Source organism: Laccaria bicolor, genomic scaffold, assembly GCF_000143565.1.
Source record: "Laccaria bicolor S238N-H82 LACBIscaffold_4 genomic scaffold, whole genome shotgun sequence".
In the NCBI taxonomy this organism is placed as follows: Eukaryota; Fungi; Basidiomycota; class Agaricomycetes; order Agaricales; family Hydnangiaceae; genus Laccaria; species Laccaria bicolor.
In genome coordinates, this window is record NW_001889875.1 from 1,879,782 (window position 1) to 1,893,070 (window position 13,289).

Below are 13,289 nucleotides of genomic sequence, written 5' to 3' on the forward strand. Positions count from 1 at the left end.
CCGAAAGCGATTCGGGATAACATCTTGCGGCCTGACGAGCTCGTACCAAGGAAGATCCATGACGCCCGCCCATCGCTGAGGGTTTGGAGTTCCAAGAATTTTGTAAACAACGTCGAGCTGGTGGATTTCATCATTCCCCTGGAAAACGGGTTTTTTGGTGAACAACTCGAGCATGATGCATCTGCATTTCATTGTCAGACACAAGCCAACCGCGGAAAGAAACGAGTATACCCAGCACTCCACATGTCTACCTCAGGCCCGTAAACCGTAGCACCGAATAACAGCTCAGGTGGGCGATACCAGAGAGTGATGACCCTGTTGGTATAATCTGTCCGCCTTCGCTTCTGGTAGAATCGAGCAAGACCAAAATCTGCGAGTTTAAGTTCGCCTCGGTGGTTGATCAAAATGTTGGAGCCCTTGATATCTCGATGTATGACCCCTTTGTGGTGCAAGTATGCAAGCCCTGCAAGCATTTGATGGCACAGTGATTTGAGATGAGCATCGGAAAAGTTAAACTGCGTTTGTGACAATATTCCTGTCAAGTCGTGGTCCATGTACTCGAACACCATGTAAACGGAACCTATGCAAGCATTAATGTGTATTCATGAACCACATATCAAGTCTCACCATTTGACACCATCATCTCGTACAAACGCACAACATTCTCGTGCTGCAATGACTGTAAAAGCTTAATCTCCCGCATGGCAGTGACAGGAAAGCCATCCCTTTCAGACTCCATGCGAATACGTTTCAGTGCCACGTGTACATTCGTAAGCGTATTTCGCGCCTTGTAAACCTTTCCAAACGTGCCTTCACCCACTTGACTTACAATGCTGTACAATTCGTTACGAGAGTGAGCAACTGTTGTCGATGTATGTGGAGCTCCGGATTCTGGATGTGGAGAATGAGTGGCATGGGATCGCTGCGAAGCTGGGGGACCTCGATTGCCGACGGTCAAAAGTTGCCGCTCCTCATCGAGTGGTGGAATTTCTGATGAGGTGGTTGTGCCATTTCCTATGTGGGTCGCGAACTGACCAACAGAGTAGAAAGGAGGAGAGAGCATTGATGGTTCGGGCTGAACGTCGTGATGCTCCATCACGAGCGGCTCTGCAAGTGGCCATTGTTTTCCCTCCTTATAGTTGAATTCTTGCCAATTTGAACCAGGGGGCTGCTGGAGAACTTTGTCAGGCGTTTTCGAGGTCGCCGAGAGCGAACAGACGCTGTCCATGTCATCGTCGTCAGCAGGGAAAAAGCGTTTGAGTGCGGAGCTTGGTTTCCCGATGGGTTTGAAGCCAACATTCTTGGGGATGCGAGTGTTTTTAAGATCAACTCTGGATTCCGGGACAGGCTCCAAAGAAGCAATTGGTTCTTTCGGTAAGTGAGGTAAATACGAGTTATGGGTAGGTGTGAAGCTGGTCGGAGGAGGCATTGAGTTGTGGTCCGAATCCTGGACAAGCTCAGAAGTATGTGGCAAGTACGCCCTATGATAATCGTTCTACGTGAGGGAAGTAAAGAATTGAACTGACATTGGGAATGAAAAAAAACTTGCCTGCGAATGTTTAGCTTTACGCTGACTCTTTTGTTGGGAGTTTCTGTTACCACGTTTTCCTACTGAAATGTTCGGAGATGTTCCAACCGCTGTGTTAGTAGCTGGTAAGCGATGAACCGGTCGGCGCCCAACAGGGCTCTTGCTCACGCTGCTTAAGCTAGAAACAGACGATGCGCTCCTCTGTCGACTAGCAACCGCACGATGTGGGGTGGGCGACCTTGAGAAATTCCTATCCAGATGATAACCAGGTGTCCAATCTCCCCTTCCCCTGCTGCTTTGCGCACGACTGTGTAGGACAGGACTAGAGTCTCGTCGCTGACGTTTCACCCCTGGAGACAACGACCGCGAACGAGACTTGCCTCGTGAGGAGCGCTGTGATCGATACGACTGTGCAGGAGATCGGGATCGAGAGCAAGAACGGGAGGGGGACCGTGGATGTTTTCTCCTCGAAGACAAGCCTTCAAGATTGGACCTCCTCGTGCTATCAGCTGAGTCTCTCTTTGTCCAACTACAACACGAAAGAGACTGAGAAGAGACAATTTAGACATTGGCAAAAGTACACACTTGTTGAGGTTTCCGTCATCGCTGCGCCAATCACGCCTTTGCTTTGTTGCGTTCTGACCTCTCTTGCCGCCTTTCAAACTCTTCGAGTAAGTGTATCTATGACCATTCTGTCCTCGAGGCTGATCTACGCGATTTGATGGTTTCCACGTTGCAGCGGGCTCCCAAGAACGCTCCTCGACGCTCCTCGAACCCTTGTTGAGGGGTGGCTCATCCCTAACTTCGTGCACCCAGGCCTTTTCCCGACGACGAGTTTCCCATCCAGAATCACTCTGAAATTTCTTCCCATCACCTTTTTCACGACGATGCTCGCGACGCCAGTTGTGTGTTCCGTGGTCGGTGGGCTTCTCATTTGAAGACTCCTGTTGTCGATTGTCGATTGAAGTTTCCCGTACATCTCGTTGAGGCCATTGATCGTAGTAATAGCCTCTGCTGTTGTTGTACGAATCAGTGGCGGCCGAATTCCATGATGATGCCGGCGCAGAGTATGAGGTGGGCAGGCTGCTGTGTTCATAGTGCCGTGACCATTCTCCCCGGGACTGATTGCGTTGTGTGTCACCACTCGAGCGCCAGCCTGAGGAATTTCTCGAAGCGGAGTCGTCATAAACCTCCCTCTTTTCCCTATGATATGGGTCAGGATACACATATCTGTCTTGGTTTACGTCTGGAAGGTCCCAGTCGTCATCCCGACGACCTCGCGATGAAGGCCCATCCCTTTCGGAATCGTAAGGTACTCTGCCTGTTGTCGAAGAAGTTCTGTACGTTCCGGTGCGGTTGGATGAGTGGAGAGGTCGAGAATACGTGTCCTGTGGTTCGTCCCCTCGTGCAGCGTTGGTGTATGATTCATCTTCGTGTTCATTGTTACCTCCAGAGCGACGACTTCTGCCTTGAGAGCGCATGGAGAAGGATGCGAAGGAGCAATGAAGTGTGTTGGGGTGTAGGACTTTGTATCTGGTGTGGAGTCAAATGAAAAGCACAAGGGTACAGCCTGATACTAGAAAGTACCTAGTTTTGACGCTCCCCAGGTTGGTAATTTGCGTAAGGTACTATTCACGTATTCGTTCTAAAGTCTCGCCAACAACCTACTGGTAAGAGTTCATGTTAAATAAGCACAGTGTTCTTGTCTCGAAAACTATAACTTACTGGCTGAGGTTTTAGGAAGAAAATGATAACGGAAATACAGAAAAACTTGCTGACCGCGACTGGACAACAACTCGAAAGTAAGGGATCTTAAATAATCCTATCGTTTGTTGGGTTATGGATATAGTATGAGCATTTGAACGCTCCTTAAGCGCGTTCTCCGCGCATGCATAGAAATATGCACAATTGTAGTTTTTCAGGGATAAGTCCTAATTTAGATGACTAGAACTGACTAAAAATGTATCTCCAAGAACTTTTTGCTGTCCTTCCAATGTCCTTCAAGCGTTGCACAAGCGCGGCGACGTCCAACAACAGTACGCTGTTTAAGAAAACGCGCCAAACGAGCAGAAGGTTCAATCAACAAAAAGAAGCGGCCAGTTGTACTTATGGGAGTTCATTGAATCCGAAATCGGGCGTAATTCGCGAACACGCCAGCTAGCGACTAAGCGATGCCATTTGCATCATTCTTTCTACCCACGCCATTAGAGGTCCATTGCTCTCAGAGTAAATCTCCGACTGTCCCTGTCCGCCTGTCACTGTACCAAGCCAGAAAGCGGAACACCCAATCTTGAAGTCAACGCCGTGCAAGATGCGGAAGTTTCTGCAAACCCTGGGTGAGCCGATGAAAGAATGCAATTCTTGTTACTGACAGAATGCAGCCCTCCCAGCGTGCAACGCACCGGTTCATATCGATGAACCAAGTTCCCCCATATTTTTCCCGTCCAAGATCACAAATGCATTGAAGGAGACTCCGTTCGATTTCGTCCATGAGCATTTGTGAAAGTTGAGGTATGGAAGAAAGTATGATTGTGGTTTGAGATAGATGCGCAGTTAAAGATGACGGAGCTGTGAAGGTCAAGCGCACGGTATGCCTAGGGTCTGGTCAAGTGCGAAAAGGAACGAAATCATATTGACCAACCTACTATTGATTCTTATCAAAGCTTCACCACTGGTTGGCTCACGACCTCGCTCGCATAACAATTCCAGGAGCTCTGGGCCTGTTTCTCCGACAGGACGAAAGACAAAAACAGCGGACACACCCATCGCTGTTAAGGCCCGGACTGATTTAGATATCTCATTCTCTAATCGTTCGCAAAAAGCCGTGTATTGGAGGAAATCGATGATTGGTTGAAGGATCGGAGGGGGTGAGCTAGGTGAATTCAGGTTGCGGATAACACCAGTAGCACCTACCCTCTCTAGCTTGGCGTAGGCGTGCCGCCGTAAAAGAAGTATATGCAAACCATGGTAGATGAGGTCACAGGTTGTGTCAGCTATGTCCTGAGACCCAATGGCGGTCTCTACCTTTAGAAAAGAAATCAGCATTCGAAAACAGGAGAACAATCGAATGAACGCAACGAGTTCAAATCTGAGCTCCGCGCTTTGAGCGACATCGATTGCAATCAGCCGTTCTGAGACACGGGCAGACGCGGTGGGGAGATTTCCGGCCTCTCTGGAGAGCAGAGTGAATATTTCTTGTTCCACGATTTCTTGTTGTGCGATTCTGAGAGAACCATCAAGCGTGTTTTCGTCCATCAACGTCGCAGAACGAACCTGGCGTGGCGTACCAGGCTGGGAGGTGCTCAGAACCGATATGCGTAATCGAGTGTGCTGGCGATGTGGATATATAACTTCGTTAGACGCATCATGGTGGGCTATAGATGCAATCGCTTTGCGTTTAAAGATGGGTGATGCTGTTTTACTGTTAGTCAGAGGCTCGAAGTGGCCAAAAAAAATACAAACATCCTTCTAAACCGTAAGAGATCAGAAAATCCTTTGATGTTCTGTCCGCGCCCTTTCCAGTAGCAGAGCCAAGCGGAAGCGGAGCAGGTATAAGACCCCAATTTGCTCTCCTAATCCTGAGAGCATCTACCCAATATCTTTCGCCCATCGCCCGACTGCGCTCCATGACATCTGCTTCTGATTTGAAAAGGAAAGAAGCTTTTCTCAACGCTTCATCTTTGCCGCCGACGGTTAGTTGTGCATTGAATGCTTCGACTGAGATTATTGGAGGGGGCTTCTTTACTAGTGTGGCAGAGAGATGCGCGGAGGTTTGAGAGGGAGACTGTGCACCCGACGATGAGGTTAAAAGTGAGTTTAAGAGTTCCTTCGCATGCGACATCTCTCCTAACGCAACGCTAGTGGTTAGGGTCAACTCCTTGAAGGTATCAAGGCATCATTCAGCACGCACAATAACTGCGGTAATATCTCCATCCTCATTGCGTAAAGTTCCTCGGTATTCATGGGTTGGAGAGAATACTCCTTCCTTTCCAACGGACCATTCTCCAAATTTGCCGTGCCTTTGGGTTCTTTGTCGGCGACCTGGGCATTGGTGAGCTCAAAAAAGTCGAGTCCACGCTCAACAAAGATTCTATGTAGGTGATCTTTTAACCTCGCAGACGATGTTTCTTTGCTATAATGGCGTTAGATTTATGATTGTGATGTACTGACAGTAAAACTGACGGTTCATAGATTCTTTCACCTTCAGGTGTGATGTCAAACAAAATAGGTAGACTCTCCCCATGGTCATCCTTGTACGGCCTCTCAAGCGAAAGGCTGATTCTCTTCCAAGACGGTTCGACACCCGATGTTGATGGGCCTGGAAGCATCTGTGAGATGCGTAAATATAACTGACTGTCTTTAGTCCTTCAATCGTATTCAAGTAGGAGCAGACTTGAAGCTGACAGTTGACAGTTATGTACCTGGCTGTTCAGTTGTTATCGCGTTTGTGGAGTCACATGCATGACCATCGGGCCGATGACTCAATCAGTTCTCTTTCTGTTATCTACCACACTCATGCTTCATGTCGTCGCTGATGGTCAAAACAATGGAAACTACGCCATCTTCAATGAGCCCCTCATCCACTAAAAGGAAGAAGGGTGACGAGGATGTTTTCAATGGGATGTCGTCGAAGAAGCAACGCACGCGAGTGAGGTGTGGACTTCGACTTCCTTCGAAGATACCGCCTAACACCATCGACCAGCTTTTCTTGTGGAGAGTGCCATCGCAGAAAGCAGAAAGTACGCCGCTCTAGAGGTTTCAGTCATTGACTAATTTTAAGTAGTGTGACCGCCAAATACCGTGCTCGCATGTGTGTTGATTCCTTCGTCTGGCGCCTCGTTGCTCATGATCTTTTAGTGCGTGGCACGGAAGGTCCCCGAGTTGTGCAAGGCTTACACGCCTGGAAAGGCTGATCAAGACATCAGTGCTCGCCTGTCAAGACTAGAACACATTATTGAAATGGCCCTGCCGCAATATTGCGCTCCTAGCACGCCCAACTCCTCTTCAATGGAGATGACTTTACTGCAAGATCGCCATCGCTCTCTTTCGGGCCAAGAGGACGACAATCGTTCTCAAACCGAAGAGCAAGATCCTAGCGGCGGGACGTTTCAAAGTGGTAAGTGGTACGGCATTAGTGCTTCCGGCAGTGTAGCACCGGCTTCCGTGCTTGAGCAGGCACGTCGAACATTTACTTTACTCAGAAATATTGTCGAAAACTGTTTATGACAGCTTCAAAATGCTGTTATGCCCACTTCAAATCTTAAAGATCGGGATACTTTGGGACAAAACTTTCGTGACAGCAAAGTTCGTAGTGGTGCTGGGTCATCCTCCGATCCAATTGTCAACGGCTTCAAGCTGGATTCATCTGTGGATAGTTTTGAGTCAGTAGCGGCGGATAACATGAAATCGCTTGTCCAAGAATGTGGCGTTTCCCCTCACAAATTTTCGGAGCTTTTGCAAGAGCTTCCACCCTCAAGAGTCTCTGACGTTCTTATCGACTATTACTTCAATTCTATGTATGTTTATCTTTGGTCACACTTTCATGCGTTTATAAATAGCAACAGTAATTGGACGCGCTATCCAGTGTCGGAATGCGATTTTCGTGCTGCATACGCATCGATTCGTCACAACGGTCGTGACGGGGTTGAATCAACAAGCCCTAGTAATATCCGGTTCCTTCCACTGCTCTTTGTGATTCTTGCAATAGCCGTGAGGCTTGCGCCTGAGCAAATTGTTGGCGACGCGCGGACTCGAAGGGTGACATCTCTTCGGTATTACTGGTCTTGTGAGTTACCATTGATGGGCTCTCAGTGTATTCGACTTATCTCGCATATTCAGCACGGAGATCTCTTCTTATCGCGGCTGCCGTTCAACCAGACTCCCTTGACATCGTCTTAACCCGTCTTCTGGTGGGTAAAAGGGTCACATCGCATGAACCCCGTTTGAAACATTTCATAGAGTGCCCGCTTTTTGACATTCGATCGGCGCATTACCGAATGCTGGAGTCAGCTCGGCGCCGCCGTTCGAACTGCTCAGGCCCTAGGACTTCATAGGGATGGTTCCACTATGGTTTGTTTTTCAACTTCCATCCTTTCAAAGATTTTCACTCTGTGAATAGCGAATGGCGCCCGGTCAAGTGGAATATCGTAGACGCATTTGGTATGTCTTTGGTCCTATAATCTGATTGAGTGTCGAAAGAAACCCTACGTTTGAAGGTCGTACTTGTACCATGCAGATCGATCATATGCGATGGCTCTTGGAAGGCCGAATTCAATACAGGATGATTATACTTCAACGAAACCGCCATCGAATATCGAAGATGAAAGTTCAGAGCTTTCTCGGCGCGAGCCTTATCCACTTTCCCATCCAACTCTGATGACTTTTGTTATTCTACGACATCAGTTGGCCTCTATAATCGGGCGTATCGTCCATCACTTCCAGCAAGTACGCGAACGAAGCCATTATTCAGACGTCGTTGCTTTAGACGACGAACTATTAAAATTTACTACAAATCTGCCCCCCCACTTCTCCCTCGAGCCAGACATTTCCTTGGATGACACCTCGACGTATATCCCCGTCCATCGTTTTCTGTTGATCACAGAAATTCTCTTCATTAGAATTGGCTTGCATAGGCCCTACCTCCTCCGGCGGCTCAATTCCGACCGGTATGCACGATCACGCACAGCCTGCTTCGAGTCGGCCGTCAAAGATTTTGACGTCCGTCAAGCCTTCCGAGAGCAAATGCCGAATGAAGTGCGAAATTCACTTGGTAATGCTTATCGAGAGTTTCAGACAGCGATGATCAGTGGTATATACCTCGTGCTCGAACCGCGAGGTTCACACGCGAAGGAAATGCACGCCATCTTGGATGCGTTCATGGAAGACCATGAGGGCTTGCCAGAAATGGACGAGACAACTCATCGGGAATTGAAGACCATCGGGTTTCTCAAAAGCAAAGCATCTCAGGCTGAAGCTTTGGGGCAGGCTGCGTCTACTGGTCCCACAGATCATGCGGTCAGCAACAAACCGGAACAACAACCTCGGCTCCTGCCTGGACCTCAGCACTCATCATCGCCTCCCTCGTCTTCACCCTGGAAGTCGTTCCCTTCTATTCTCAACCCGACATCCACTGACTCGTCCTCCAAATCCCCTACCGTGCCGGGTGCTGGACCTTTGAATCAATCTCCAACATTCCAACGCCTGCAGTACTCCTCACAAACAGATTATGTTCATTCACCTGCCACTTCAGGAAGCCCACACGCGGACGACGAGTCCCCAGCACAGTCCTTGCTTGACCATTGGTTTAACACTGTCAGCAACGCGCCGATCGACCCATCTTCAGTCGACATGTCCTGGTGTGGACCGGGCGCAGAATTTACGGGCTGGGTAGGTCCGTCGACCCTGGGAAATTCAGATCCTCGTCTATTGACGGGGTCGGATGGCTCGGATTGGACGTATTGGGAAACACTAGTAAATCAAATTCAACGTGGTCCGTGATTATGTACTGCCTAGAGTGTACCAAGTACGTTGTATCTACGAATTTATTTTGCCGCCTGCCTTGCGTCACTCAACACTGGCCCCACGGTTCTATCGATTTCAACATACTGAAGGATGGTCCTGCGAGGAAAAAGAAGACTGGATTGATGCTGTACGGTCGGAGTAAACTCGTTTGTCTCTTTCCTTTCAACCAACGAAGACACAATGCCCATTATGTGGTATGAACACGTTATAATAATAATGACTCAAACGACAATACAAACATCAGCCACTAAGCAAACCGTTAAGCTGTTCGCGGTACTTTTCCATGTTTCTTTCCGTCTCTTCCTCCGTCTCTTTGTCCTGTACGGGCTTGAAGCTGTTTATGATGGACATGCCCAAGACAAGCATACAACTTACCGGAAGTTCCGTGCCAACAGACCCTGCTTGGCCCAGTTTTCCATTTGTGAGCTCAAATAAGACCTTATCAACTTCTGCGTCAGCTTCTTCGTCGAGCTCTTCGTCCTCGTCCACATCAAAAGTGTCTTCTAACATCTCTTCCATAATACCAGCCTAGATTTCAAAGTTGATATCGTCCTTCACTTGCACCATAATAAGTGTTACTAACCTTCGTCATTTCCATACTCATTTCTCTCATCGTCTGACTGATTTGGGGAAATTTTATCAAAGCACTGGAGAGCTTCATTATTTCTGTTGACTTCTGCAACGATCCTGTCACTTTGACCATCGCTATTAAAACGATGAGTGGAAGTTGCATTCGGGAGATGAAGGAAATCACGTACCCACTTGCTGTGATAGCTGTGTTCCGATTGACCCAAGTCTTGCTTTGCTCACAGACAGACGATCCTTCTGCTTAGTACTTCGTACCACCTCTTTCGCCAAAATGCGGGCAGATTTCACATCTCCTTTACTGGCTAGCTGCTTTACCGATTGACGTGCTTTATTCGTGGCAATATCAAGCTGATAAACAGTGAGTTATCACTCATGATTACATCTGACCTAAGTTCCAACCTGCCTCATTTCCCTATCAAGTTGACGAGATTCAGAACGAAGCTTTACTTGCCATGCACGGACTCTTTCTTCAGGCGTAGGTCCGTATAGAAAGCGGTTAATCGATTGCATATTCGTACAGCTGTGGTGCACAAAGCCAAAGAAGAGATGAGTTACGTAACCTGTCTACGTAATTGGGTCTTGATGTTACCCTGAACAAAGAAAGACTGCTTCAACACCGTGCATCAAGAGAAAAAAATGTGAAGAGACGCGTAAGAATTTCAACATTCTCCTCACTTGAGAAATGAATTCAGGTTGAAAGTAATGATAAAGTTGCGAAAAAATGCGTGTTTACGAGCAAACTGGGATCTTATCTAATACAAACAAAGTCTACGAGTTTCCACGAAAAAGTCCTTAACTTGTGCGTTCCGAGTCCGGTGCAATTTTGCCACCAACAAACCTTTGACTTTACAACCATGTTCGTGTCGCGTTCCTTTCCTGTTGCGCAGGGCGCACTCAAGCGTACATACGTATGTTTGTTTTTCTTCTCTTGATCCACATTAACTCTTCTGTTCAACGGTGCAACAGCCGATTAGACGCTACGCTTCAGGCCCGCCAACAGCTGCGTTTGCAGGACAGAAGGAGAGCAATGTACGTTCAGTAACTCGCGTCGACGTTCTAAACTCATTATATAATCCAGGGAAAATACACTGTCACTCTTATTCCTGGGGATGGTAAGTTGCCAGGCCTCCCATTTTCTCCATAGCTCAATCTTCGCAAGGAATTGGCCCTGAGATAAGCCAGTCAATCAAAGACATTTATACCGCGGCAAATGTGCGAGGATATCCCTGTTTGCTTTCAATGCTCTGATTTTCCTTTGCGTAGGTACCAATCCAGTGGGAGGAAGTCAGTGTCACCCCCATTCTCAAAGGGGGGAAAACTGTTATCCCGGACAGCGCAATCCACTCTGTTAAGAAGAATACTGTTGCGCTGAAAGGTAAAGTTTACTATCTTTCAAGCGTGATCAGGGCTCAACTCCTCTACAGGGCCTCTCGCAACGCCGAGTCAGTTTCATCCTCCAATATAACCATTCATTTCATAATATCTTTCCAGTCGGTAAAGGCCACGTATCACTGAACTTGACTCTCAGACGGACATTCAATTTGTTTGCCAACGTCCGTCCTTGCGTGTCCATCAAAGGCTTCAAGACACCATACGACGATGTCAACACAGTCTTAATTCGTGAAAATACGGAAGGCGAGTACTCCGGAATTGAACATGAAGTAGGTTGTTTCTGGATGGTAACCCTGCAGATGAACATATCTTTCGTAGGTGATTGACGGCGTCGTACAATCCATCAAGCTCATCACTTGGGACGCCTCTGAGCGAGTTGCCCGGTATGCGTTCCATTACGCACAATCAAGTGGCAGGAAGCGTGTGACCGCCGTTCATAAAGCTAACATAATGTTTGTTGCTTTTATCTCCTATGAACTCATTGCACTTACGTTGTGGCACAGGAAAATGTCAGATGGTATGTTCTTGTCGGCGTGTAGGGAAGTTGCGAAAGAATTCCCCGATGTTGCATATGACGAGGATCTTCTTGACCGAGTTTGTCTTCAAGTGAGCACCTTGCCCCTTTGTAGGCCCTGATCCAATTCTGATGAAACCGACAAGGTTGTTACAAACCCAAAACCATACTCAGACCGCGTGATGGTAATGCCCAACTTGTACGGCGATATACTGTCCGATATGTGCGCCGGGTTAATTGGCGGTCTTGGCCTGACGCCCTCTGGCAATATCGGTCGAGTACGTTGCAGTCATTTACACCTTGAGTAAGGTTATTCATAATCACCCAAGGACGCCTCAATCTTTGAAGCTGTGCATGGTTCAGCTCCGGACATAGCAGGTCCTATCGATTGTCTCCATGTCTACCACCTCCTTTCAACTGACCTTATTTCATTGCGCTGGCAGGGAAAGGATTAGCAAATCCAACCGCTCTTCTATTGTCGTCTCTGATGATGCTCAGGTCTGCTTGATTTATGTTATTTTTTCCTTCATCAGACTGACAGGTACTGTAGGCATATGAATCTATATGATCATGCGGAGAAAATTGAGAGGGCCGCCTTATCCGTGCGTTCATACATCTGTTCAGTGTTTAACATGAGAATATCATATCTTTCCAGACAATTGCCGAGGGCACGACCATTACAGGGGACCTGGGCGGTAAAGCAACAACGAAAGAGTACACCAACGCCATCATCCAAAAACTGGGAAGGTCCTAAATTTCCTTTTCGTGCAAGTATTGCGGATATTGATCGAGTACTTACAAGCAAGCTTGTAACTATGTAGCGCGAATATCTGTCAATAAGTATGTGTTGTTTGGTTTGACTTGAGGCAGTACACACAGGAGACCGTGGGAACCACGATTGGACATGCTGCGACCAGCTGTTCCAGCGACAACAATTCAACCAACCTCCTTCATTTTGACCACCACCACTCGATAAGCCCTCTCTGCGCGCATTCTTTCCCCTCACTCGCCCCACAGGGCAAAGCCGCTCAATTTGCACCACTTTCTAAACCTTCCAGGTAAGTTACAGTCGGCATATCTGATTTCACTTCTCTCATAATCGTATCGGACGTCGTCAGACATTATCGACACCTAAACTTAAAACACAAGAAGATTTTAGAATCTTGTAATTTGCTTTCTCATTAAGATACGTTACGAACGATATGACGGACGAAATAACCGCACAACCTGCAGCCAAGAAGGAAGAGAAGAAGCCATCTCCTTCTGGCAATGCCCGTGGTTCCAAGAGGCAGCCTTCTACTTCTAATTCAAAAGGAGTCACCTCTGCAGGAGGGGGTCCTCGACCCTCCTCTAGGGGTAGCAATAAGAAAGCAAACAACGTAGCGCCCAACGTGGAATCAGGTTCAGACACTGCCTCGCGAAAGGGCTCGGAAACTGGGAGGAAGCCGGAACCGCGCAACAAGAACCAATCAAGCGCAAGTCGGGGTACAGGCCATCGAAAGGCGCAACCCTCGACGGGGCGTAACGCACATTCCAAAGATCAATCCTCCGTCAAGCAATCGTCCTCTCCGGCCCCTACTTACAGCAAAGAATCTAGTGACGCACTTTCGTCCTTGCAGCGAGTAATCGCAGACCTGAAGACCACTTCCCCTGTCCAACTACCTGCCGCTGCAAGCAATACTTTCATTTTACCTGGAAACCAGTCCAATTTTCTTTCCCAAGCTCCTGGGTTTCAACCTGGAGCTG

General features: G+C 47.9%; 4 protein-coding genes across 4 annotated transcripts; 2 read left to right on the plus strand and 2 right to left on the minus strand.

Annotated features, from left to right (window-relative positions):
* Positions 1–3,824: 3,824 nt before the first annotated feature.
* LACBIDRAFT_311839 (uncharacterized protein) lies at positions 3,825–5,856 on the minus strand (the record flags this gene model as incomplete). Its single annotated transcript, XM_001877100.1, has 6 exons — positions 3,825–4,122; positions 4,170–4,552; positions 4,607–4,941; positions 4,991–5,385; positions 5,439–5,660; positions 5,711–5,856. 6 exons carry the CDS (start codon positions 5,854–5,856, stop codon positions 3,825–3,827), a joined length of 1,779 nt encoding a protein of 592 aa, XP_001877135.1.
* A 239-nt stretch (positions 5,857–6,095) lies between these two features.
* On the plus strand, positions 6,096–9,025 carry LACBIDRAFT_311840 (uncharacterized protein; the record flags this gene model as incomplete). The annotated part of the gene is made up of 10 exons (XM_001876668.1): positions 6,096–6,181; positions 6,231–6,267; positions 6,312–6,338; positions 6,386–6,703; positions 6,758–7,044; positions 7,093–7,313; positions 7,367–7,437; positions 7,487–7,597; positions 7,647–7,687; positions 7,744–9,025. 10 exons carry the CDS (start codon positions 6,096–6,098, stop codon positions 9,023–9,025), a joined length of 2,481 nt encoding a protein of 826 aa, XP_001876703.1.
* A 187-nt stretch (positions 9,026–9,212) lies between these two features.
* On the minus strand, positions 9,213–10,147 carry LACBIDRAFT_183282 (vacuolar sorting protein VPS24; the record flags this gene model as incomplete). The annotated part of the gene is made up of 5 exons (XM_001877101.1): positions 9,213–9,376; positions 9,425–9,577; positions 9,633–9,754; positions 9,808–9,985; positions 10,037–10,147. 5 exons carry the CDS (start codon positions 10,145–10,147, stop codon positions 9,290–9,292), a joined length of 651 nt encoding a protein of 216 aa, XP_001877136.1. The 3' UTR covers positions 9,213–9,289.
* A 344-nt stretch (positions 10,148–10,491) lies between these two features.
* On the plus strand, positions 10,492–12,297 carry LACBIDRAFT_311842 (mitochondrial NAD-dependent isocitrate dehydrogenase subunit 2 precursor; the record flags this gene model as incomplete). Its single annotated transcript, XM_001876669.1, has 14 exons — positions 10,492–10,545; positions 10,604–10,666; positions 10,716–10,749; positions 10,797–10,849; positions 10,901–11,012; positions 11,062–11,079; positions 11,129–11,298; positions 11,348–11,481; positions 11,533–11,635; positions 11,690–11,821; positions 11,873–11,921; positions 11,987–12,041; positions 12,094–12,145; positions 12,199–12,297. 14 exons carry the CDS (start codon positions 10,492–10,494, stop codon positions 12,295–12,297), a joined length of 1,128 nt encoding a protein of 375 aa, XP_001876704.1.
* Positions 12,298–13,289: the final 992 nt, after the last annotated feature.